The 24,789-nt window shown below is 45.7% G+C and overlaps 1 protein-coding gene across 5 annotated transcripts in view; it reads right to left on the reverse strand.

The window, feature by feature from the left end:
- Window positions 1-24,789, reverse strand: part of lamb2l (laminin, beta 2-like) — a 178,829-nt gene that overhangs the window by 67,532 nt on the left and 86,508 nt on the right. For all 5 annotated transcript variants that reach the window (XM_072581753.1, XM_072581750.1, XM_072581752.1 and 2 more), the window contains 5 exons: window positions 22,392-22,471; window positions 21,644-21,797; window positions 15,635-15,790; window positions 9,258-9,419; window positions 7,930-8,051 (listed from right to left, as the gene is read on the reverse strand). In XM_072581753.1, the coding sequence (XP_072437854.1) occupies window positions 7,930-8,051; window positions 9,258-9,419; window positions 15,635-15,790; window positions 21,644-21,797; window positions 22,392-22,471 (674 nt within the window). The remainder of the gene's footprint in view (window positions 1-7,929; window positions 8,052-9,257; window positions 9,420-15,634; window positions 15,791-21,643; window positions 21,798-22,391; window positions 22,472-24,789) is intronic.

Below are 24,789 nucleotides of genomic sequence, written 5' to 3' on the forward strand. Positions count from 1 at the left end.
CCTCATGAACCTTCTCTGCTCTGCCTTACATTTCTGTGGTGTCTATCACAATGTGTTTGCACACCTTTAGTGAAATGCTTGTGAGTGCAGTCACTGTTGTAATGAAGGAATGGGAGAACCAATTAGCACACAGGAGGGTACCCCAAACAGCAAAACGATAATAATGAGATCATGTCTTTAATGATGCTGACTGGGGTTAAATACTGGATTGAGTGTGTGTTGCTGGAAAAGCACAGCAGGTCAGGCAGCTTCCGAGGAGCAGGAGAATCAATGTCTCGGGCTGGATCCCTTCATCAGGCCCGAAACGTCGATTCTTCTGCTCCTCAGATGCTGCCTGATCTGCTGTGTTTTTCCAGCAACACACTCTCAACTCTGATCTTCTGCACCTGCAGACCTCACTGTCTCCTGGGGGTTAAATACTGGCCAAGCAACAGAAGAGCTTCCAACTCTTCTCCAAAATACAGCCATAGGATGTCTATCTGAAGGTAGATAGCCCAGACACAGCAGCAAACTGCCAACACTGCATTGGTGGCAGCTTCGATTTTTGTGCACGGAGCTCCGATACATATTCAATTCCGCCTCAAAAATATTTCAGAAAAACGTACCCAGGGTTCATTACACAGAGGATGCAATTCTTAACCATTACAGCTTCATCAATTTCTTTCTTATTGCAACAAGAGATGGAGCAGACAAAACAAACACTTCCTTCTGTTCAACAGCAAACTTAATCTTCAACAGGTCACCAGACTGTTGCCAAGGAAAACACCCTGAGGGTCACTGTATTAAGCATATACTCCCAATCTAACTGCCAACGCCTAGTATTGGAAAGATATTCAGGTTGACAATCATCCTGTTTTTATTAGGAACATGTCTTCAGTGACATTAGTTACTGGATGGAACCAAATAAGCAGCAAAATGTACCCTCCCAGTCTGCTATTCTCCATAATATAAACAAAGACTGCTGTTCTCCATAAAATACACAGGGATGGCTATTCTCCATAACATATACACAGGGACTGCAGATTTATATATTATACACAGGGACTGCTATTCTCCACAATACACACAGGGACTGCTGTTCTCTATAATATACACAGGGACTGCTATTCTCTATAATATACACAGGGACTGCTGTTATCTGTAATATACACAGGGACTGTTGTTCTCTATAATACACACAGGGACTGCTGTTCTCTATAATATACACAGGGACTGCTGTTCTCTATAATATACACAGGGACTGCTATTCTCTATAATATACACAGGGACTGCTGTTATCTGTAATATACACAGGGACTGTTGTTCTCTATAATACACACAGGGACTGCTGTTCTCTACAATATACACAGGGACGGCTATTCTCGACAATATAAACAGGGATGGCTATTCTCTGTAATATACACAGGGACTGCTATTCTCTATAATACACACAGGCACTGCTGTGCTCCATAATGTACACAGGGACTGCTGTTCACTATAATGTACACAGAGACTGCTGTTTTCTATAACATACACAGGGACTGCTGTTCTCTATAATATACACAGGGATGGTTATTCTCTATAATACACACAGGAACTGCTGTTCTCAATAATATACACAGGGACTGCTGTTCTTCGTAATATACACAGGGACTGCCATTCTCTATAATATACACTGGGGCTGCTATTCTCTGTAATGTACATACGGACGGCTGTTCTGTACACACAGGGACTGCTATTCTCTATAATATACATAGGGACAGCCATTCCCTATAATATACATAGGGACTGCAGTTCTCTATAATATGCTCAGGGATTTCTGATCTCTATAATATACACAGGGACTGCTGTTCTCTATAATATAAATAGGGATGGCTATTCTCCGTAATGTACACGGGGCCGCTGTTCTCTATAATATACACAAGATGGCGGTCTCTATAATATACACAGGGACTGCTGTTCTCTACAGTGTACACAGGGACTGCGGTTCATTATAATACGCACAGTGACGGCTATTCTCTATAATATACACAGGGCCTGCTATACTCTATAACACACACAGGGATTGCTGTTCATTATAATATGCATAGGGACTACTATTCACGATAATATACACAGGGACTGCTGTTCTACCGTAATATACACAGGAACTGCCAATCTATAGAATTTACATTGGGACTGCCGTTCTCTATAATATACACTGGGACTGAAGATCTCTATAGTATACACACTGAATTCTGTTCTCTATAATATACACAGGGTCTGCTATCCTTTCTAATATACCTGGGCTGCTATTCTCTATAATATACAAATGGTCTGTTATTCTTCACAATATACCCAGAGTCTGCTATCCTCTATAATATACCCGGGCTGCTGTTCTCTCTAATATACACAGGGACTGTCGTTCTCTATAATACATCCAGGGTCTGCTAACCTTTATAATATACCAGAGGCTGCTATTCTCGATAATATACACTTGAACTGCTGTTCTCGATAATATACACTTGAACTGCTGTTCTCTATAATACACCACAGGGACTGCTGTTCTCTATAATGTACACAGGGACTGCTAACCTTTATAATACACCTGGGCTGCTATTCTCTGTAATATTCACAGGGAAAGCTATTCTCTATAATATACACAGGGACTACTGTTCTCTATAATATGTACAGGGACAGCTGTTCTCTATAATATACACAGGGAAAGAGTTGGATAGAGCTCTTAAGGATAGTGGAATCAAGGGTTATGGGATAAGGTAGGAGCAGGATAGTGATTGAGGATGATTAGCCATGATCATAATGAATGGTGGTGCAGGCTCGAAGGGCAGAATGGCCTACTCCTGAACCTATTGTCTGATGTCTATTGTCTATTGACTGCTATTCTATATAATATACGCAGGGACTGCCGTTCTCTATAATATACACAGGGACTGCCGTTCTCTATAATACACACAGGGACTGCTGTTCTCTATAATGTACACAGGGACTGCTGTTCTCTTTAACATACTTAAGGACTGATATTGTCTATAACACACACAGGGACTGCTATTCTCGATAGCATACTCAGGGACTGCTGTTCTCTATAACATATAGAGGGACTGCCGTTCTCTTTAATATACTCAGGAAATGCTAGCCTCTATAATACACACAGGGACTGCTATTCTCTATAGCATACTCAGGGACTGCTGTTCTCCATAACGTACACAGGGACCACCGTTCTCTATAATGTATACAGGGACTGCTATCGCTTATAATATACCTGGCTGCTATTCTCTATAATACACACAGGGACTGCTGTTCTCCATAATGTACACAGGGACTTCTATTCTCTCCAATATACACAAGCTTTGCTATTCCCTTTTGCATTACTGTTTTCAGTTCTGACCTCTATGCTATCGGAAAGATGTTACCAAACTTGAAAGGGTTGGGAAAGGATTTTCAAGGATGTTGCCAGGGCTGGTGGGTTTGATCTAAAGGTAGAGGCTAAATCAGCTGGGGCTATTTTCCCTGGAGCATCGGAGGCTGAGGGGTGACGTTATAGAGGTTTATAAGGGGTGAAGGGCATGAATAGGGTGAATAGCCAAGGTCTTTTTCCCAGGGTAGGAGAGTCCAAAACTAGGGAGCATTGGTTTTGGGTGAGAGGGGATAGGGACCTGGAGGGCATCGTTTTCACATAAAGTGTGGTGCGTGTATGGGACAAGTTCCCAGAGGAGGTGGTGGAGGCTGGTACAATTACAACATTTAAAAGGCATCTGCATGCGTATATGAATAGGAAGTATTTAGGGGGATATGGGCCAAATGCTGGTGACTGAGACTCAATTAATATGGGATATCTGGTCAGCATGGAGAAGTGGATGGAAGGGTCTGTTTCGGTGCTATACATACTGTACGACTAATATTCAAAGGGGCTGCTACTCTCTAAAATATACACAGGGCCTGCCATTCTCTATAATATTCACAGGAAGTGCTATTTTCTATAATATATGCAGCGACTAATATTCTCCATAATATAGACAGGCCCTTCTATTCTCTGTAACTACACAGTCACTGCTGTTCTCTAATATACACAGGACTGCTGTTTTCTATGACACATCCAAGGTCTGCTGTTTTCTATTATATTTAAGAAAGGTGGTGAGGAAAGGCCAGGGGCCTATAAACCAGTGAGCCTGACATCGGTCATGGGCAAGTTGGTGGAGGGAATCTGAGGGACAGGATTTACATTCATTTGGAAAGTCAAGGACTGACTAAGGATAGTTGACATCGCTTTGGGTGTGGGAAATCTAACTCACTTGATTGAGCTTTTTGAAGAAGTAATGAACAGAATTGATGAGGGCAGAGTGGTGGACATGATCTATATGGATTTCAATAAGGTGTTCGACAAGGTTCCCTATGGGAGACTGGTTATCAAGTTTAGATCTCATGGAATACAGGGAGAACTAGCCATTTGGATACAGAACTGGCTCAAAGGTAGAGGACAGAGGGTGGTGGTGGAGAGTTGTATTTCAGACTGGAGGCCTGTGACCAGTGGAGTGCCACAAGGATCGGCGTTGGGTCCACTGCTTTTCATTATTTATATAAATGATTTGGATGTGAGCATAAGAGGTATAGTTGCAAATTTGCAGATGACACCAAAATTGGAGGTACAGTGGAAAGCGAAGAAGGTTACCAGAGTCCAATGGAATCTTGATCAGATGAATCAATGGGGGGAGGAGTGGCAGATGGAGTTTAATTTAGATAAATGTGAGGTGTTGCATTTTGCAAAGGCAAACCAGGGCAGGACTTATACACTTAATGGTAAGGTCTTGGGGAGTGATGCTGAATAAAGATATCTCGGCGTGCAGATTCATAGCTCCTTGAAAGTGGAGTCGCAGGTAGATAGGGTAGAGAAGGCGGCATTTGGTATGCTTTCCTTTATTGGCCAGTGTATTGAGTACAGGAGTTGGGAGGTCATGTTATGGCTGTACAGGACATTGGTTAGGCCACTGTTGGAATATTGCATGCAATTCTGGTCTCCTTCCTATCGGAAGGATATTGTGAAACTTGAAAGGGTTCAGAAAAGATTCATAAGGATGTTGCCAGGGTTGGAGAGTTTGAGCTATAGGGAGAGGTTAAATAGACTGGGACTATTTTCCCTGGAGTGTTGGAGGCGGAGGGGTGACCTTATAGAGGTTTATAAAATCATGAGGGGCATGGATAGGGTAAATAGGCAAAGTCTTTTCCCTGGGGTGGGGGAGTCCAGAACTAGAGGGCATAGGTTTAGGGTGAGAGGGGAAAGATATAAAAGAGACCTAAGGGGCAACTTTTGTATGCAGAAGGTGGTAAGTGGATGGAATGAGCTGCCAGAGGAAGTGCATGCTGGTGCAATTACAACATTTAAAAAGGCATCTGGAAGAGTATGGAGGGTTTGGAGGGATATGGGCCGGATGCTGGCAAGTGGGACGAGATTAGGCGAGGATATTTGGTTGCGTGGACGAGTTGGACTGAAGGGTCTGTTTCTGTTTAAATGAACTTTAGGCCCACAATATAATTGTCATTGAAATAACTCCACAGAAACTGGTACCCCCGTCATTTATTCACACATGGAGAGAGAGTCCCTGACACTGATCCAGCTCCCTCAGAGCCAGCTCTCAGAGAGAACAGAACCTCGGACACTCCTGTTTATACTTTCCCCTTGTAACCCCCACACTATCACCTAACAGTGGTAGTGCTAATACAATGTTTACATATATATATCTTTGGAGATTCTAGACCACCTGGGTTTTTAAAATTTTTTTCCCACACTACCGCTGTTTAAATGTAAAGTATTTAAATGAACATTTCCATCACTGCATGATCTACCTGCAATGTTTCTGGCTCTGACAATTATTTTCTAAGATAATGAAGTAATGGTGAAACTGAATTAAGTTCTGTCCAATCTGTTGATTCCACAGAGGGGAACGAGTCCAGCACAAGATCCCAGAGAGCATAGAAACAGGAGGAGGCTATTCAGCCCCTCAAGCTTGTTCCACCATTTAATTTGACCATTGCTGATCTGTGGCCTAACTCCATATATCTGCCTTTGGCCCATATCCTTAATACTTTTGCTGAACAAAAATGGATCCATTGCAGATTTAAAATTAACAACTGATCCAGCATCCAATACCAGTAATGGATGAGAGTTCCAAACCTCTCCCACCTTTTGTGTGTGGAAATGCTTCCTAAAATCTCTCCTGAATGGTGTGGCCCTAATTCTTAGACTATGACGAAATAAGCACAACCTATCAATGGTAGTGCTTATTTTCACTCCTATTTATATCTGTCAGCCAGGGCTCCCTGATTGGACCAGATTAACAGCCCCAATCAGGGAACTCAGATTCTATGAGGTCCACCTGACTGACCTTGTTACAGTCACTCCAATCGGGTCTTCTGCTTCCTGTAACTGAGAAACCTTCCCACTTTTGTTTTAAAATACTGGAGTTTATTGAGTGTTTCTACAAAAAGTTGTGCTCACAGCCCAGACCATCACACAAGCCAACCTTCCATCCATGGACTCAATCTACGCTTCTCGTTGCCATGGAAATGCAGCCAACATCATCAAAGGCCCCTCCCACCCCGGTTGTAACCTATTCCAATCTCTTCTATCCGGAAGTTTAAACACACACACACCAACAGGTTCAAGAACAGCTTCTTCCTTGCTGTTATTCGACTGATGAATGGTCCTCTCTAACTTCAAATAATCTTGATCTTATTTTGTTCACCTCCTTTGCAGCCTGAACCTTGTATACCAAGTTCTTTCTAAACACCCTGTGATCTAGATGTCCTTGTATGTTACAATCTACCTGTACTGCATGTAAACCAAAACTTAGGTACATGTGAAATAATAAATCAAATCAAATCAAATCAAATCTCTCACTCTCCGTGAGGCGGGCGGACTGACAGGATGAGACATCCCTAGTCAGCACAGTACATGTGTTACTCTCAGTTGGATATTCACAAAACAATCAGTTCCTAGAACATTCCAAATAATCTAACAAATCCGAAGTTCCCTATTATCAGGGCCATGTTAGTCTCTTGTGAAAGTTTACAGATTTTTGCTGAAGATTTATACAGTTTTCATTCTCTGAACTCATGTCTGTTTAAACCTTTAATAGCTTAAGGTCTGTTAATTGTGTCTTGAACAATGTTGTGATGTGACGCGATATGACAGGTCCCAGTAAGAGACTCTGCTTTATAGACAATGGAATACTCTGTTGAGCTTCTGGGAGTCGGTCAGACACGGCCCTCGGGAATCTAAGGAAAATTCCATCCTTTTGTTGCCTAATAAAAGGATTTTATGAAATTTCCTTTCATTATTAACGAGCAGCTGGTTATCAATAAACAATCATGAACTTGAATAAAATTGGTGTGGATGAAACAGAGCGATGAACAGTCAAGTCTATGGCAGGCAGCTTATGATGATAACACTAACCCATCTGCTGATCTTGTTCCTGAATAGGGGCAGATAGACATGACCTTATCTGATGTAAAGTTTATTTTCAATATTAACTGAAATGAGTGGAACCAAGGGATAAATGTCTCAAATTTCCTGATAATCGCACTGCTGAAAAGGAGACAATTTTATTGCCATGCCCCTCCATTTCCTCACACCCTGAACATTTTTCTTGTCAAGTTTTTGCAAGTTAATAATCAATTTTCTCTCACTTCCAGTACTGTGTAATTCTGTGGATGAACTATCTCCTTTCCCTCCCTATGGTGGGTAAAGCTTCAGTAAGCACACTCCTAACTCCCCACCCACCCAACAACTCCCACTGTCGTTCCACCTTTTAAAACATCCTGTGTTTTATATATATTCCCTACTCCTTGGCAAAGGCACATCCTTCCTGTCTAAGGAGTCACAGACCCCCCCTCTGTAAATAACAGTTGCTGCAACACCCACACCGCCCTAATAGCTGAGTTTACCAGGGCACCAACCTTTCTGTATGACGTAATGCCACTCTGTAAGGTTGGCCATGAGGTAGGAGATTGCCACAGCGATGACTGATGGGTAAACCCACAGTGTGAATACTGATTATTGACTCCCAATCTTCTGCTGACTGAAGGAGAAGGGAAACAAGAGGGAACGGTTAGCACCAAACAATTAACCAGCAGCTGCCTGCCACAGCACCCAAAATACACCAGCTGGATCATCATCTTTCACTCTGTCATCGCGCTCTGGGAATTTTGGAAGTGTTTCGAGTGGGAAAACTTTCCCTAGAATCTCAGCTGTACCACTCCTGAAACTGTGACAGCTAAAACAGAGAGAGAGAGAGAGAGAGAGAGAGAGAGAGAGAGAGAGAGAGAGAGAGAGAGAGAGACAGAGAGGGATAGAGTGAGAGTGTGGAGTGGGGGTGGGGGGGGAAATGTGTCTCTGGGTGGATGGAGGGTGGAAAGGGAACATTAGGGAGACAGACACAGAGAGGAGAGGAAGACAGCATGAAGCGAAACAGTGGAGAGATGGAAAGGGAGACTGACAAAGGGCTATAGAGAGTTAGAGAGAGACTGAGGAAGGCAGAGAAATAGAGACTGATTGGAGAGAAAGTCAAAAACAGAGACAGGGGAGATAGAGAGAGAAACAAAAAACAAATCAGGAGTTCCAGGTATTCCTTCTGGTGCAGATTTCCTGTATTAGAGAAGATCATTACCCAGTGATGCAAGGGACACCAACCCTGGAACACCAGCAATTTACAAGTTGGCACCCCAGGGGTAAACAAGGTTCATACAGAGGTAATTCCTGTGCTGTGTGAGAACAAGGGAATTAACACAAATAGCTATATGTGCAAAACCATGCAGTTGTGGGGTCTGTAGGGCACAAGAAGATGGTTACAGCAGTGTGTGTCAGAACAACCCATCTGGGTCACCAAAGTCCTTCAGGGAAAACTGCCATCTTTATCTGGTCTGGCCTACATGTGACTCCAGACCCACAGCAATGTGGTTGACTCTTAACTGCCCTCTGGGCAATTAGGGATGGGGAATAAATGCTGCCCTAGCCAGTGATGCCCTCATTGTGTGAACGAATAAACAAAAATTAGCATCAACAGCTCTCACTCTGGCTGCTGTTACTGAATGGGATGTTTGTCCCAGGTCACAGCAGCCATGCATGGGTTTTTGGGAAGATGGAATTTTATTTCCTGTTTGTACAATTTGAGAATTAAACAGATTCTCAGCTTCACACCCAGGAAAAGATCCAGCCACCAAAACAGGCTCCTCGCCATTGATGTGAAGCCCCACGGGTTTCCTCACGGTTGCTGTCAGGCTCATACCTCAGGCTCGTAGCGCACCATCACATTGTAATCCATGGCGTACGGGATATTACTGACATGAAACAGCAACCCTGCTCCGTCCTGGACCCTTGCGAAACCCGGACCACTCCAGGTGATCATCTGGTCGTGCGGTCGTTTCCGGTTAACAATTTCCACATACACCTGCAATCGACAAGAAACCAAAATTACTCAGAAAACCCTACAGGGATGAGCTAGAGGGCATCGAAAGGACTTATTGCCCTGAGCAAAGAGGTCAGCAGAGATGAGAAGTCATTTGTGGACAGAATAGAGAGGAATTGGGGAGAAATTGTTTCACTTGGAGATTGGTGGATAGGACATGGCAGAAGCAGAAATACTCATCACATTGAAAGACACTTGGAAGCACAAAGGGACTGGGGTGTCCAAGTTCACAATTCTCTTAAGGTTAACGTGGAGGTACAGCTGGCAGTTAGGAAGGTAAATGCAATGTTAGCATTCATTTCAAGATGGCTACAATAGAAAAGTGGGGATGTACTGCTGAGGCTGTATAAGGTTCTGGTCAGACTGCATTTGGAACAGAGACAGAAGTGAGTACTGCAGATACTGGAGGTTAGAGTCAAGATTGGAGTGATGTTGGAAAAACACAGCAGGTCAGGCAGCATCCGAGGAGCAGGAAAATCGGCCTTTCGGGCAAAAACTCGTCAATTTTCCTACTCCTCGGATGCTGCCTGACCTGCTGTACGTTTTCAGCACCTCTCCAATCTTGACTTCATTTCGAACATTGGGAGCAGTTTTGGGTTCTGTACCTAAGGAAGAACGTGCTGGCTTTGGTGGGGGGGGGGGTGGGGGGGGCACAGAGGAAGTTTTCAAGAATGAGCCAGGGGATGAAGGGCTTGTCATATGAGGAACAGCTGAAGACTCAGGGTCTGTACTTGATGGAGTTTAGAAGGATGGGGGAGATCAGTTTGAAACTTGCAGAATCCTGAGAGGCCTGGGTACAGTGGGCATGGAGAAAATGTTACCACGAGGAGGAGAGAACAGGGCCCGAGGGCACAGCCTCAGGCTGAAGGGATGACCCTTTAGAACTGAGATGAGAAGGAGTTTCTTCAGCCAGAGGATGGGGAAACTGTGGGACTCATTACCACAGAGGGCTGTGGAGGGCAAGCTAGAGACAGAGATAGACAGGCTCTTAATTAGGAATAGGATCAAGGGTACTAGGGAGAAAGCAGGAGAATGAGGTTGTAAAACCTATCAGCCATGCGTGAATAGTGGAGTAGCCTTGATGGGCTGAATGGCCTAATTCAGCTCCTTATATCTTATAGTTTTATGGATATTTGCTTGGGATGCTGTAACCCAGAGAGCTATAAACAAGAGCAGAGACTGGAGTATTGACCAGAAGAGACACAAAGGGCCAAATACCCTCTTTTGTTGTACATCTTCCATTTTCCCAACCTGGTAACACCGGAGGGAATGGTTCCTTGTCCAGCTATATACTTTTCCCTGATCAGAATACAGCCTGGAATCACTTCCAGCTCTCATCCCACTGTCTCACTTCACCAAGACAACACCAATGGCAAGCAAATTACAATTACTCCAAACTCAAGGTCAAAAAATAAAATTCAAGGGAGCTCTGACCTTGTTTTCAGTTGTGTTTTACAATTCTTTCATGTCCTTGCTTAAAACAGACAGCATCCCTGAAATGCAAGAGCTTCAAATTCACTCAATGCCTCCAACTTTTACGAAGTGACGTATGAAATATATTCAGAACACACATATACTCATGGACTATGAGAAACTGGAATATGGAACTGTTTCAACATTTCTGGGTTGAAAAGGCTTTTTCTTTCTTGGACACAAAAAATGTCAAGAGATAAAAGAGTGAGAGTGATCTGCTGTCTACTGCAAAAGCAAGGGATTTTGGGAAATGAATCCAATGGAGCTTTTGAGAGAGATTGGAGTAAACTTTCATAGAGCATAGAACAATACAGCACAGAACAGGCCCTTCGGCCCTTGATGTTGCGCCAACCTGTGAACGATTCTCAGCTCGTTCCCCCCTACACTATCCCATCATCATGTGCTTATCCAAGGATTGTTTAAATCTCCCTAATGTGGCTGAGTTGACTACATTGGCAGGTAGGGCATTCCATGCCCTTACCACTCTCTGAGTAAAGAACCTGCCTCTGACATCTGTCTTAAATCTATCACCCCTCAATTTGTAGCTATGCCCCCTCATACAAGCTGATGTCATCATCCTAGGAAAAAGACTCTCACTGTCTACCCTATCTAATCCTCTGATCATCTTGTATGTCTCTATCAAATCCCCCCTTAGCCTTCTTCTTTCCAATGAGAACAGACCCAAGTCTTTAAGCCTTTCCTCATAAGACCTTCGCTCCAGACCAGGCAACATCCTGGTAAATCTCCTCTGCACCTTTTCCAATGTTTCCACATCCTTCCTGTAATAGGGCGACCAGAACTGTACAAGATATTCCAAATCGGCAGCAATAGTGTTTTGCAGCATGACATTACGGCTCCGGAACTCAGTCCCTCTACCAATGAAACCTAACACACCGTACGCCTCCTTAACAGCACTATCCACCTGGGTGGCAACTTTCAAGGATCTATGTACATGGACTCCAAGATCCCTCTGCACATACACACCACCAAGACTCTTTCCATTGACCCAGTACTCTGCCTTCCTGTTATTTTTCCCAAAGTGCATCAACTCACATTTAGCTGCATTGAACTCCATTTGCCACCTCTCAGCCCAATTCTGCAGTTTATCCAAGTCCCCCTGCAACCTGTAACATTCTTCCAAACTGTCCACTACTCCACCGACTCTAGTGTCATCTGCAAGCTTACTAACCCCTCCACCTATGCCTACGTCTAAGTCATTTATAAAAACGACAAACAGCAGTGATCCCAAAGCAGATCCTTGTGGCACACCACTAGTAACTGGACTCCAGGCTGAATATTTTCCATCACCCACCACTCGCTGCCTTCTTTCAGAAAGCCAGTTTCTAATCCAAACTGCGAAATCACCCTCAATTCCATGCCTCTGCATTTTCCACCATGTGGAACCTTATCAAAGGTCTTACTGAAGTCCATGTACACCATGTACACATGCTTGGTCACCTTCTTAAAAAACTCAATGAGGTTTGTGAGACATGACCTGCCCTTGATGAAACCATGCTGACTATCTAAAATCAAATTGTTGCTTGCTAGATGATTATAAATCCTATCTCTTATAATCCTTTCCAAAACTTTTCCTACTACAGACATCAGACTCACTGGTCTATAATTACCTGGATCATCTCTACTACCCTTCTTGAACAAGGGCACAACATTTTCAATCCTCCAGTCCTCTGGTACTAAACCTGTAGATAATTCAAAGATCAAAGCCAAAGGCTCCAATACCTCCTCCCTAGCTTCCCAGAGAATCTTCCAATAAATCTCATTCGGCCCAGGGGACTTGTCTACTTTCACTCCTTCTCAAATTGATAACACCTCTTCCTTACTAAACCTCGATCCTATCTAGTCTAATATCTCATACCTCATTCTTCTCCTCTACAGTATTCTCCTTTTGCTGACCATTAGTTTTTGGACAGACTCAGAAAAAAGCAACATCTAGCAACAGCCTCTAGGGTCAAGTCAACCTGGGATGTGAATTGTTGAAGAAACTTGCAGCACTAAATAGGTCTGTCTCTCTCAGTCAGTAAGAGTCAATAAAGCAAAGCTAGCGGAAACCTCTATTTCTCAATAGTTTGTAAACTTAATAAATTTCCAAATGTCAGCATTCCAAACTACTTCCCATCTGAATCCAAAATCCACTCTGAAGCTCTTCAGTCAGAAATGTGATCTCATCAATCAAATTGAATTGAAGCAAGGGTGCATTGAGTTTAGGATTGTAGGCCATATTACAGCTGTACAGGATATTGGTTCGGCCGCTCTTGGAATACTGATTAGATTACATTCCCTACAGTGTGGAAACAGGCCCTTCGGCCCAACAAGTCCACACCGACCATCCAAAGAGCAACCCACCCTGTCCCATTCCCCTGACTAATGCACCTAGTACTACGGGCAATTTAGCTTGGCCAACTCACCTGACCTGCACATCTTTGGACTGTGGGAGGAAACCGGAGCACCTGGAGGAAACCCACACAGACTCAGGGAGAATGTGCAAACTCCAGACAGACAGTTGCCAGAGGTGGGAATTGAATCTGGGTCCCTGGTGCTATGAGGCAGCAGTGCTAACCACTGAGCCACCGTGCCACCCCACTGTGTGCAATTCTCGTCTGCCTCCTGTCGGAAGGATGTTGAGAAACTTGAAAGGGTTCAGAAAAGATTTATAAGAATATTGCCAGGGTTGGAGGATTTGAGCTATAGGGAGAGGCTGAACAGGCTGGGGCTGATTTCCCTGGAACATTGGGGGTCGAGGGGTGACCTTATTGAGGTCTATATAATCATGAGGGGCATTGATAGGGTGAATAGACAAGGTCTTTCCCCCAGTGTGGGGGAGTCCAGAACTAGAGGGCATAGGTTTAGGGGAAAGATATAAAAGGGAATTAAGGGGCAACTTTTTCACGCAGAGGGTAGTGCGTGTATGGAATGAGCTGCCAGAGGAAGTGGTGGAGGCTGATACAATTACAGCATTTAAAAGGCATCTGATGGGTATATGATTAGGAAAAGGTTTAGAGGGATATGGGCCAAGTGTTGGCAAATGGGACTAGATTAATGAAGGATATCTGGCCGGCATGGACGGGTTAGACCCAAGGGACTGTTTCCATGCTCTACATCTCTATGACTCTATGGGTCTAAGTCAACTCCTTCCACCTTCTGAATTTGTACTCTTGTTCCTTTTTTAGCCTAATTCTTCAAACTCAATGATTTTGCAGAGCTTTTTGTGTTGTCTGTATGAATGTGTGTGTTTGGGATTAAGGGGATATAGTTTAATTCTGAGAAGTAGCTTAGCTGTTATTCATGTCCCAACCACGAAGAAACAGAACCAGCAACACAACTGGAAATGTCAGCACCATCCCCAGCAGATCCAGAGACATAACCAGCAAGTGGGACAGAACACCAGCGCCTCACCAGAGGAGCACTGACAGTGTTACCTGGAATGGTGGCAAAACATCAGCAAACAACGTACCAGCTCAGCGAGTAAGTCAGCAACCTCATTCACAACCGGAGCTACAAACCCTCCCAAATACTCCATTATTCAGCTTTCCCATTTGTTTAAAGAATAAGTCTAGCTCATAATAAAATAAATAAGTTTGAGTTCACTGAAGAACTCTGTTGGCCATTTCTGTTTTTATTTGGAGAGCAGGACAAACGAGGGGCAGAGTGACCATGTTGGTGGTACAGTAGGGCATCTACATGTTTGGGATGACATGTGGAGTGGCCTTGGCAAGGTTGGCATTTATTGTCTGTCGGTGGTTACCTTCAGGTTTTGGCGAACCACCTTCTGGAGCCAGCGATAATGAGCTGAAGAGAAACTGAATGTTTTGGTCATTTCAAACAATCAGTTAAAAGTCAACCAAGTTGAGGGATAAATATTGGTCAGGGCTCCAGTGAGAACTCACTCTTTTTCAGAAATGCGTTGTGTGGTTTTTACATCTCTGATAGGGCAGAGATGGCTTCAGTTTAGATTAGATTCCCTACAGTGTGGAAACAGGCCCTTCAGCCCAACAAGTCCACACCGACCCTCTGAAGAGTAACCCACCCAGACCCATTTCCCTCTGACTAATGCACCTATCACTACGGGCATTTAGCATGGCCAATTCACCTGACCGGCACATCTTTGTGACTGTGGGAGGAAACTGGAATACCAAGAGGAAACCCACACAGACACGGGGAGAATGTGCAAACTCCACACAGACAGTCGCCCGAGGTTGGAATCGAACCCGGGTCCCTGGTGTTGTGAGGCTGCAGTGCTAACCAATGAGCTACTGTGCTGCCCCTGCTGAGGATAGCTCCTCTGGCCATGCAGCACCTCCCCTCCACCCCTCCACAGTGCCACACTGCAGGGGCCAGCCTAGGATTCACGTTCAGCTCTCTGTCCAAGCTGCTTAATGGTAGTCCCAATCAACCAAACCAAAAGCCTTTTGCCTCTGAACTGAGAGAAAGCACGTGTGTATTCTAGAACTGTGACAACACAGAGCTGGCCATTTTACCCATCATCTCAGTAAGGTCCTGCATACACTAGAGTTAGCTTGGGAGCAGCAGGCACTGATTATCAGCAGGGGAATGCAGATGGAGTCGGTAATTTGTAGGAAGGAGTTCTTAATAAGAAAGCTACAGGTTAACATAGTCTACACTCATTGGCTGCCTTTTATTAAAGCTCTCCACAGCCCCATGTGCCACCCCTTTCCTGTGGATGGAGATTCCCTGCTGACACTGACCTTCCGTTGACGGATTCTTCGGTGGCGATGTCTCGAGGCCCAGACACGGGAGGCCTGGCGATGTTGCCTCCTCCTCCTGACAATCTCCTGGATGTCGAGCCCATGCTGGAGGGTGAAATCTATGCAGTTGCCATTGACCTGATGCTTGATTGCCCCCTGAAAGAAAGCAGCACGCATTAAAGTGAGAACATGGTGGACTACAGTGAGTCAGGGACCAGTCACCTCCAGATACAGGCCATAGCGATTAAATTCACTCCAGCGGGTTTGTGCCAGGGCCACTCCCCAGATCCACAACCTCACATCCCTCCATGCAGCAGCAACAATTATTCACAGATTAAAACAAACGTACCCAATGTAAGCTGAAAATGTGTTGCTGGAAAAGCGCAGCAGGTCAGGCAGCATCCAAGGAACAGGAGAATCGACGTTTCGGGCATAAGCCCTTCTTCAGGGCTTATGCCCGAAACGTCGATTCTCCTGCTCCTTGGATGCTGTCTGATCTGCTGCGCTTTTCCAGCATCACATTTTCAGCTCTGATCTCCAGCATCTGCAGTCCTCACTTTCTCCTCGAAGATTTGTACCCAATGTAGGGACAGGAAAGAACCCCTCTCTCCATCCAGACAATTCTTACTGCAACTATACAAGGTGCTGGTGAGACCACATCTGGAGTACTGTGAGCAATTTCAGTCCCTTTTTTCGGAACGATATCATTTTATTGAAGGCAGTCCAGAGAAAGTTGTCTAGGATGAACCTCGTCTGGAGGGTTTGGCTTCATTGGTCAAACAGGTTGGGACTCTACTCCCTGGAGCTTAGCAGAATGAGCGGTGATCTCATTGAAACATTGAGGATTCTTAAGGGGTTTGACAGGGTCAACGCTGAGAGGATAGTCCCCCCTCATGGGAGGGTCTGGGACCAGAGGGTACAGTCTCAGAATAAAGAGGGCACCAATTTCAGACTGAGATGGGGAGGAATTTCTTCTCTGAGAGTTAAGAGTCTTTGGAACTCCTTACCACAGAGAGCTGTGGGGGCAGGGTCCGTGTGGATATTTAAGGCTGAGAGAGAGAGAGATTCTTGATCAGTCGGGGAATCGAGGGGAAAGGGCAGGGAAGTGGACGTGAGGAATGGCGGATCAGCCACAATTCCAAGGAATGGCAAAGTTGGCTCGAAGGGCTGAATGGCCTCTTCCTATTTCTAATGGGTTTATGGAGCCATTGCAGGAATAAGTGAACAAATAACAGATTGGCATTGGATAACAGAGCCGGTACAGGCATGATGGGCTGAATGGCCTCCATTGCACTGTAATAATTGTGTGATTATTACAGCACTTGGAGTATTGCGTACAGTTCTGGCCACCGCATTAGAATATAGAACATAGAACAATACAGCACAGAACAGGCCCTTCGGCCCACGATGTTGTGCCGAACATTTGTCCTAGCTTAAGCACCTATCCATGTATCTATCCAATTTCCGCTTAAAGGTCACCAATGATTCTGACTCTGCCACTGCCACAGGCAGCGCATTCCATATCCCCACCACTCTCTGGGTAATGGGAAGGTAGCTGGGAATGTGATCGGTAGATGAAGGTGGGGGGTAGGGGAAGTGATAGATCGGAGAGGGGGGGGTGGAGAAGATAGACAGGAAAGGTGGTGGGCAGGTCAGAAGGGTGGTGCTGAGTTGGAGGCTTGGGACTAGGATAATGTGGGGAGAGGGGAAATGAGGAAACTGGCGAAATCCACGTTAATCCCGTGTGGTTCAGCCTCCTCCCCAGCCCACAAGCTTCATTCCTGATGAAGGGCTTATGCCCGAAACGTCGATTCTCCTGCTCCTCGGAGGCTGCCTGACCTGTTGTGCTTTTCCAGCACCACATTCCCGACTCCGATCTCCAGTCCTCACTTTCTCCTGCAAGCCTGGCCCCACCACAGATCGAATGACGGAAATTTGGATGCTCACAAGGTCAGACTGGGAGGAGGTTAGAGGTTTGCATTAGGGCATGGATGCCCCCAACCTGCAGCCACGGTGTTCTCAGGGACTGACCAATTTGGGGAAAGGTTTGAGTTCAACTGTTCACAGATTGTTCCGCCTGTGGAAATTGGAACCGGTCTCGGGATTGCCTGTGGCTCGGATAAACATTAACAGGTCCCTCCCTCTTCCAGGGAATAACTGGGCCAACTTTCAGACTGAGCACATTGGTGACCATAGTAACATCCAGGTCCTGAAACCTGGGGATAGCAGCCACTCCAACAGTAAACCGAGCTCAGTGCCGGTCTAACGGAGTGCTGCTCCCAATCTAAACCAGTTCAGTTCCTATTGTAACTGAGTTAATTTCCCGATCTTACCGAGTTTAGTTCCTGATCTAAACTGGTTCAGTGACTTTGTACAGATAAAAAGCCACAAACATCAGCCTCAGTCGAATGGCACTCTGAATTATATCAGATTTTAATGCCCTCTGTGTTCTCTCCTTTCTTTACCCTTGGCATTGTTCCGGAGATTAATAATTAATTTCTGAAGACAACAGGACAGATCTAGAGACTGGCAGAGAGTCAGGCAGGAGAACTAGCCCACACACACTTGCTTTCTTGGCAGAGGGAGAGTGAAAATATCCCACGTTCCAGCAGTAAAGTGAAGGGTGAAATAAGAGCCTTTTTGAAGCAAAGAATTGTTGGGCTGTGAGAGGATGTTACCCGTTGGGTGATAGAAGCAGATTAAACAGGATTTTCAAAGGGAAGTGAATGAGCAGAGAGATCTCGGTGTCCATATACAGAGATTCCTGAAAGTTGCCATCTAGGTTGATAGGGCTGTTAAGAAGGCGTACGGTGTGTTAGCTTTTATTGGTAGAGAGTGTGAGTTTTGGAGCCACAAGGTCATGCTGCAGCTGTACAAAACTCTAGTGCGGCCGCACTTGGAGTATTGCGTACAGTTCTGGCCACCGCATTAGAATATAGAACATAGAACAATACAGCACAGAACAGGCCCTTCGGCCCATGATGTTGTGCCGAACATTTGTCCTAGCTTAAGCACCTATCCATGTACCTATCCAATTTCCGCTTAAAGGTCACCAATGATTCTGACTCTGCCACTCCCACAGGCAGTGCATTCCATATCCCCACCACTCTCGGGGTAAAGAACCTACCCCTGACATCCCCTCTATACCTTCCCACCCTTCACCTTAAATTTATGTCCCCTTGGACATTATAGGAAGGATGTGGAAGCTTTGGGAAGGGTTCAGTGGAGATTTACTAGGATGTTGCCTGGTATGGAGGGAAGGTCTTATGAGTGTCTTGAAGCTGTTTTCGTTAGAGGGAAGAAGTTTAGGGGTGACTTAATTGAGACATACAAGACAATCAGAGGATTAGATGGGGTGGACAGTGAGAGCCTTTTTCCTCAGAAGGCTAGCACAAGGGACATAGCTTTAAATTGAGGGGTGATAGTTATAGGATAGATGTCAGAGGGAATTTCTTTACTCAGAGAGTTGTAGGGGTGTGGAACGCACTGCCTGCAACAGTAGTAGACTCACCAACTTTAAGGGCATTTAATTGGTCATTGGATAAACATATGGGCGAGAATGGAACAGTGTAGGTTAGATGGGCTTCAGATTGGTTACACAGGTCGGCACAACATCGAGGGCTGAGGGGCCTGTATTATGCTGGAACGTTCTGTGTTCTAATTGGAAAAGAGTCATTTTCAGGATTGTGGGGAAAGTGACATTAATTGGGCAACTCTTCCAAAGGCAGGATTAGAATAGGTAGGTGATTGTTTTTATTAGTGTGGTGCTGGGAAAGCACAGCAGGTCAGGCAGCAGCCAAGGAGCAGGAAAATCGACATTTAGGGTAGGAGCCCTTCATCAGGAATCAGGATGAAGGGCTAATGCCCAAAATGAGGATTTCCCTGCTCCTCAGATGCTGCCTGACCTGTTGTGCTTTTCCAGCACCACTCTAATCTAGACTCTAATCTCCAGCATCTGCAGTCCTCACGTTCGCCTAGGTGATTGTTTTTGACCAGCTCTGACGGTCCTTTCTCTGTGCGGTACACCTCTGTATGACTCCATGACTCAAGGTCAGTACAAACACAATGGGTCAAATTGCTGCCCCCATGCTCAGAGATTCTCTGATGTGGATAAGTGTAACCTGGAGATTGTTAGAGACGTGGCAGTACAGGGAATGCATTTTAAAGTGCTCTCTGATTGGAATGGTGGCTGCTATCTTTATGATAGTATCTCTCATGAAGCCCTCACAGTATGTCTCGAGATCTCGCCAATGGGCGTCCCATCTTAGAATGGGAAGGGGCCGCCTAACTGGGAGCAGACGTGTGTGAGCATGAGCTTTAAGGTTGTTAGAAGTTGAAGTGGGAGATGATTGACCCACACTGTCATTTAGAGACTAAACATCAGCTTCCCTCCATCACTGTCTCAGAATTTCAAAATACCAAGTAGCTCCTTATCACCTCCAGCTGATTAAAATCTACTCCATAGATTCTGCCGCTTGATGTCTGGCAGTTTCTGTAGGTTACAATATTGGGAAATATCACCATCAACTAGTTGGATGGATGGACGGATGGACGGACACACACTCTCCCTCTCCCTCTCCCTCCCCCCTCCCCCCCACCCCTCCCCCCTCCCCCTCCCCCCCACCCCTCCCCCCCACCCCTCCCCCCCACCCCTACCCCCAGCTAGTGGAAGGCCCCACATCAAATGGGATAATACCCATTTTCCATTTTGTGATGATGCCTTTCTCCTGTATTTTGATTTCCCTTGATAACTCCTCACGATCTGTGACCCAAGTCCCCTTCTTATTGACAACTTGGTCATTTATAATTAACTGCCTGATCAAGGGGGGGCACTGCAGCCCTCTCACTGGTTGGAAGGGGTAATAGCAGTGCGACAGTTTACACAGACACAGCCAGTTCTAGTTGCAGCCAGAGAAAATTACAACAATAGCACAGAAATAATGACAGGACACATGCATGACAATAGTTCACAAAAATGCTTTTAACTTTGAGCTGATTGAATTGATGGGAAGGTGATGGCTGAGTGGTATTATTGTTGGACTGTTAATCCAAATAGCATTCTGGGGAGGGGGCTCCAAACTCTGCCATGGCATCTGGTGAAATCTAAACTCAATAAAAATCTGGAATCAGGAATCTAGTGATAACCAGAAATCCACTGCTGACTGTTGGGAAAAAAAACCCATCTGGGTCACTAATGCTCTTTCAGGAAGGAATCTGCCATCCTTACCCGGTCTGGTCTACATGTGACTCCAGACCCATAGCAATGTGGTGGCAATTTTAAAAAACAGACACTTTATTTGCTGTAAAATCAGTTGTCTGCTGGGATCTGTGGGATAGGTCTCAGCCAAGTGAGGACATGACTGATGTAAGGTGTCACTGGACAATTTACTCAAACCTGTATCCATGGGTATATTCCATTGCCTACTCCACGTAGATCTACAAAGCTCCTAACACGATCACTGCTTAACCTGGCACAGTGGCCCAGAGCGGGTCAGTCAGGTACAGAGCGGGGCAGTGAGGTATAGAGTGGGACAGTGGGGTACAGAGTGGGACAGTGGGGTACAGAGTGGGACAGTGGGGTACAGAGTGGGACAGTGGGGTACAGAGTGGGACAGTGGGGTACAGAGTGGGACAGTGAGGTACAGAGTGGGACAGTGAGGTACAGAGTGGGACAGTGAGGTACAGAGTGGGACAGTGAGGTACAGAGTGGGACAGTGGGGTACAGAGTGGGACAGTGGGGTACAGAGTGGGACAGTGGGGTACACAGAGAGACAGTGAGGTATAGAGTGGGACAGTGAGGTAAAGAGTGAGACAGAGAGTTACGCAGTGAGACAGAGAGATACAGAGTGGGACAGTGAGATACAGAGTGGGACAGTGGGGTACAGAGTGAGACAGTGAGGTACAGAGTGGGACAGTGGGGTACAGAGTGGGACAGTGGGGTACAGAGTGGGACAGTGGGGTACAGAGCAGGGTGGTGAGGTACAGAGTGGGGCTGTTTAGTTTACTCACCGGCAGCTGGTCTGTTGGTGCCCGTGGTTCGGCTTTCTCTGCTTCATAGGTGTAGAAATCCAGAGGCATACAGAAGAATCCTGGCTCAACGTCCTGGCAGCGCCTGCTAATAATATTGGGTCGACAGTCACACTGCCCGCTCGCCATCGAACATCTGACAGGAACAGGGCACACCATGTTATAAACTAACAAAGCATTCTTCACTTTACACAGCTACATTGGGTTTTCATCAGATTTACAGACACTACATTCCAGACACTTCCCCATGTGGTCTTTCAGCCATACCTCTCAGCTGAAGCCTTGATTCCCTTCTCCCTGGTGTGTCTATCCAACTTCTCAATATTGATATCTCACACTATCATCACACTCTCTCCAAGTAAAGATGTTTCACCTGGAATTCCTGTTTGATTTATTAGTGATTGTCTTAATGAACTGTTAACAACTGCAAACATTATCGCTATGGTGTCCCTGTCAAACTACTTATCATTTTAAAGACCGTCCGACAGTGCGGCACTCCCTCAGCACTGACCCTCTGACAGTGCGGCACTCCCTCAGCACTGACCTCTGACAGTGCGGCACTCCCTCAGCACTGACCCTCCGACAGTGCGGCACTCCCTCAGCACTGACCCTCCGACAGTGCGGCACTCCCTCAGTAAAGTGGATGAAGATAGATGATTAAATGTAAGAAGCAAAAGAAGAAACAGCCTTTTGGATGAGGCCCTGCTCTGTGTTCCTGAGAGGGCAGTACCTGTTATTGTAGGCGCCTCCAAAGTCACAGTCACACTGTCGGCAACCCGCCATGTCGTTACTGAGTCCCCAATATTCTGGCTGCACAATAAAAGCGGGAAAATACACAAAACAAATATTACACAAGCAATGCGAGGCAGCTGGCAATTTCAGCTTTGTCAGCGCTTACCCAATTTCCACACTCCCCACTCTCCAATAAACCCCATACAGCACCATGAGCCACTGCTACCATCGCATAGGACCTTGCCTCCCATAGCCATTTCACAAGAAGTCACACTAGACCTGAAACATTAACTCTGTTTCTCTCTCCACAGATGCTGCCAGACCTGCTGAGTCTCTCCAGTGTTTCCTGGGGCTGTACTCAGTTGTTCAGCTCCCGTTGCACTGGGTTTTTTTCCCCAGACATTCAGAGCACCGCTCACCATCCCCAGCACTGGCGAGCTGACATAGCGAAGGGAATGCAATGAACAGGCTTCCGCTGCCTTCCCTCACTCTCCCAGTGCAGCCCTCGTAAAATCCAGTTATTCTCTCACCGTTCACCGTGCCCAGATTCCTCACAGCTCTCAATCAGGCCAACTCTGAGCCTCTTCCTGGGGTGGGGGGAGGGGGTCCAAAACGAGCATTCAGCTGCCTTCCCTCTGTCCTGCAGAGGAGAGTCAGCCTCCATTCTCTGCCCAATTGTCTAGGGAGGAATCACAACCTGATCTGTGTGGTTTCGGCTGGGATGGAGAGTGTGTTTAGTTTTAACCCTTCCAGTGAAGATCTGAGCTCTCCAATTGTTCGGTTCTTGTCAAAGTGTGATGATTACCAACTGTTTTAGTTGACAAAATTCCACCAAGACCAACTTGAGCGAGCAATTGAAGAGGGGCCAGAAGGCCTCAGATTCGTGTTAACAGGTGCCAACCAATTCACCGGACAAGAATATCATAGACGACGAACAGTCAGCCTGAGGATCAAAGTGGTCCACAGGACTCCTGATGCTGTCTCAGTGAAACAGTCACAGGAAGACTTCCTTACGGGTGATGACCAAACACATGCAGCAAAGACTGGCACTTCACGGAACTTCCGGATTGACCATGGTCTCTGGATGTTAAGGTTCTGTGTGATTTATGGACAATGTAAACTTAGGGGGATGGACGTGTATAAAACACTTTTTTTTTATATACCTTAAGAGTATCCTAAAATGTTTTACAGGTAATTGAACTGTTTTGAAGTTGAGGGAATGAGAGGTAATTTCAGAAACAGAGAGAGTTACAGACACAGATACAGAGCCAGAGCCTCAGATACAGGATGAGCTTGTCCTGGAGATGTTTCAGAGCTCAATCTGTGACCCACACAGGGCAAGACAGCAGCAGGTGGAAGGCTGTCATTTTCTGGTGATATAGAGGAAGTTTTGTTTAGTATCTGGCACCATATTGTCCCTGCCCTGGGAGAGTTTGATGGGGAAGATGTAAAGGGAACTTTACTCTTTATCTAACTCCGTGCTGCTCCTGTCCTGGGAATGGTTGATGGGGACAGTGTAGTGGGGGCTTTACTCTGTTAAAATAAAAATTTTTAAAAAGGCAAAAACGGGTGGCATGGTGGCTCAGTGGTTAGCACTGCTGCCTCACAGCACCAGGGACCTGGGTTCGATTCCCACCCTCGGACGACTGTCTGTGTGGCATTTGCACATTCTCCCCGTGTCTGCGTGGGTTTCCTCCGGGTGCTCCGGTTTCCTCCCACAGTCCAAAGCTGTGCAGGTCAGGGTGGATTGGCCATGCTAAATTGCCCATAGTGCTCAGTGCATTCATCAGATATAAATATAGCGTGGTGGAATGGGTCTGGGTGGGCTACTCTTCAGGGAGGATCGGTGTGGACTTGTGGGCTGAAGGGCCTGTTTCAATACTGTAGGGAATCTAATCTCACCTTCCATTTTTAGAATCAAAGTCACTCTCGTCTCACCAATGAGCCTCATCAGTCTCTTCATTTAAATTCAAAGCTTTGAGACTAGCCTGTTTAGCCCTTCAAGCCAATGTATCTCCAGCCAATCCATTGCCCCCATCCCCTTTGATATCTTTATCTAAGGAAAATCTATCCACCTCAGCACTGAGGGCTCCTTTATCAATGATATTGATGCACACAACGTGGGGTACCAGTATTTATTGCCCTTTGGACAGTTAAAACCACATTGCTGTTGGTTTGGAGTCACCTATAGACTAGACTGGATTCAAATAGTAGATACCTTCCCTAAAGGGGGATTAGGGAACCAGATGATTTTCCTCCAACAAGTGGCAATGGTTATCTTAAGTCCAGAGTATTGTTTCTAAATTACATTCAAACTCCACCATTAGCCATGGCAGGAGTTGAAACAAGGTCTCCAGGAAGTTAATTCAGTGCCTAGTAATAACAACATTACCCCA

Source organism: Chiloscyllium punctatum, chromosome 12 (genome assembly GCF_047496795.1).
Source record: "Chiloscyllium punctatum isolate Juve2018m chromosome 12, sChiPun1.3, whole genome shotgun sequence".
Taxonomy (NCBI): Eukaryota; Metazoa; Chordata; class Chondrichthyes; order Orectolobiformes; family Hemiscylliidae; genus Chiloscyllium; species Chiloscyllium punctatum.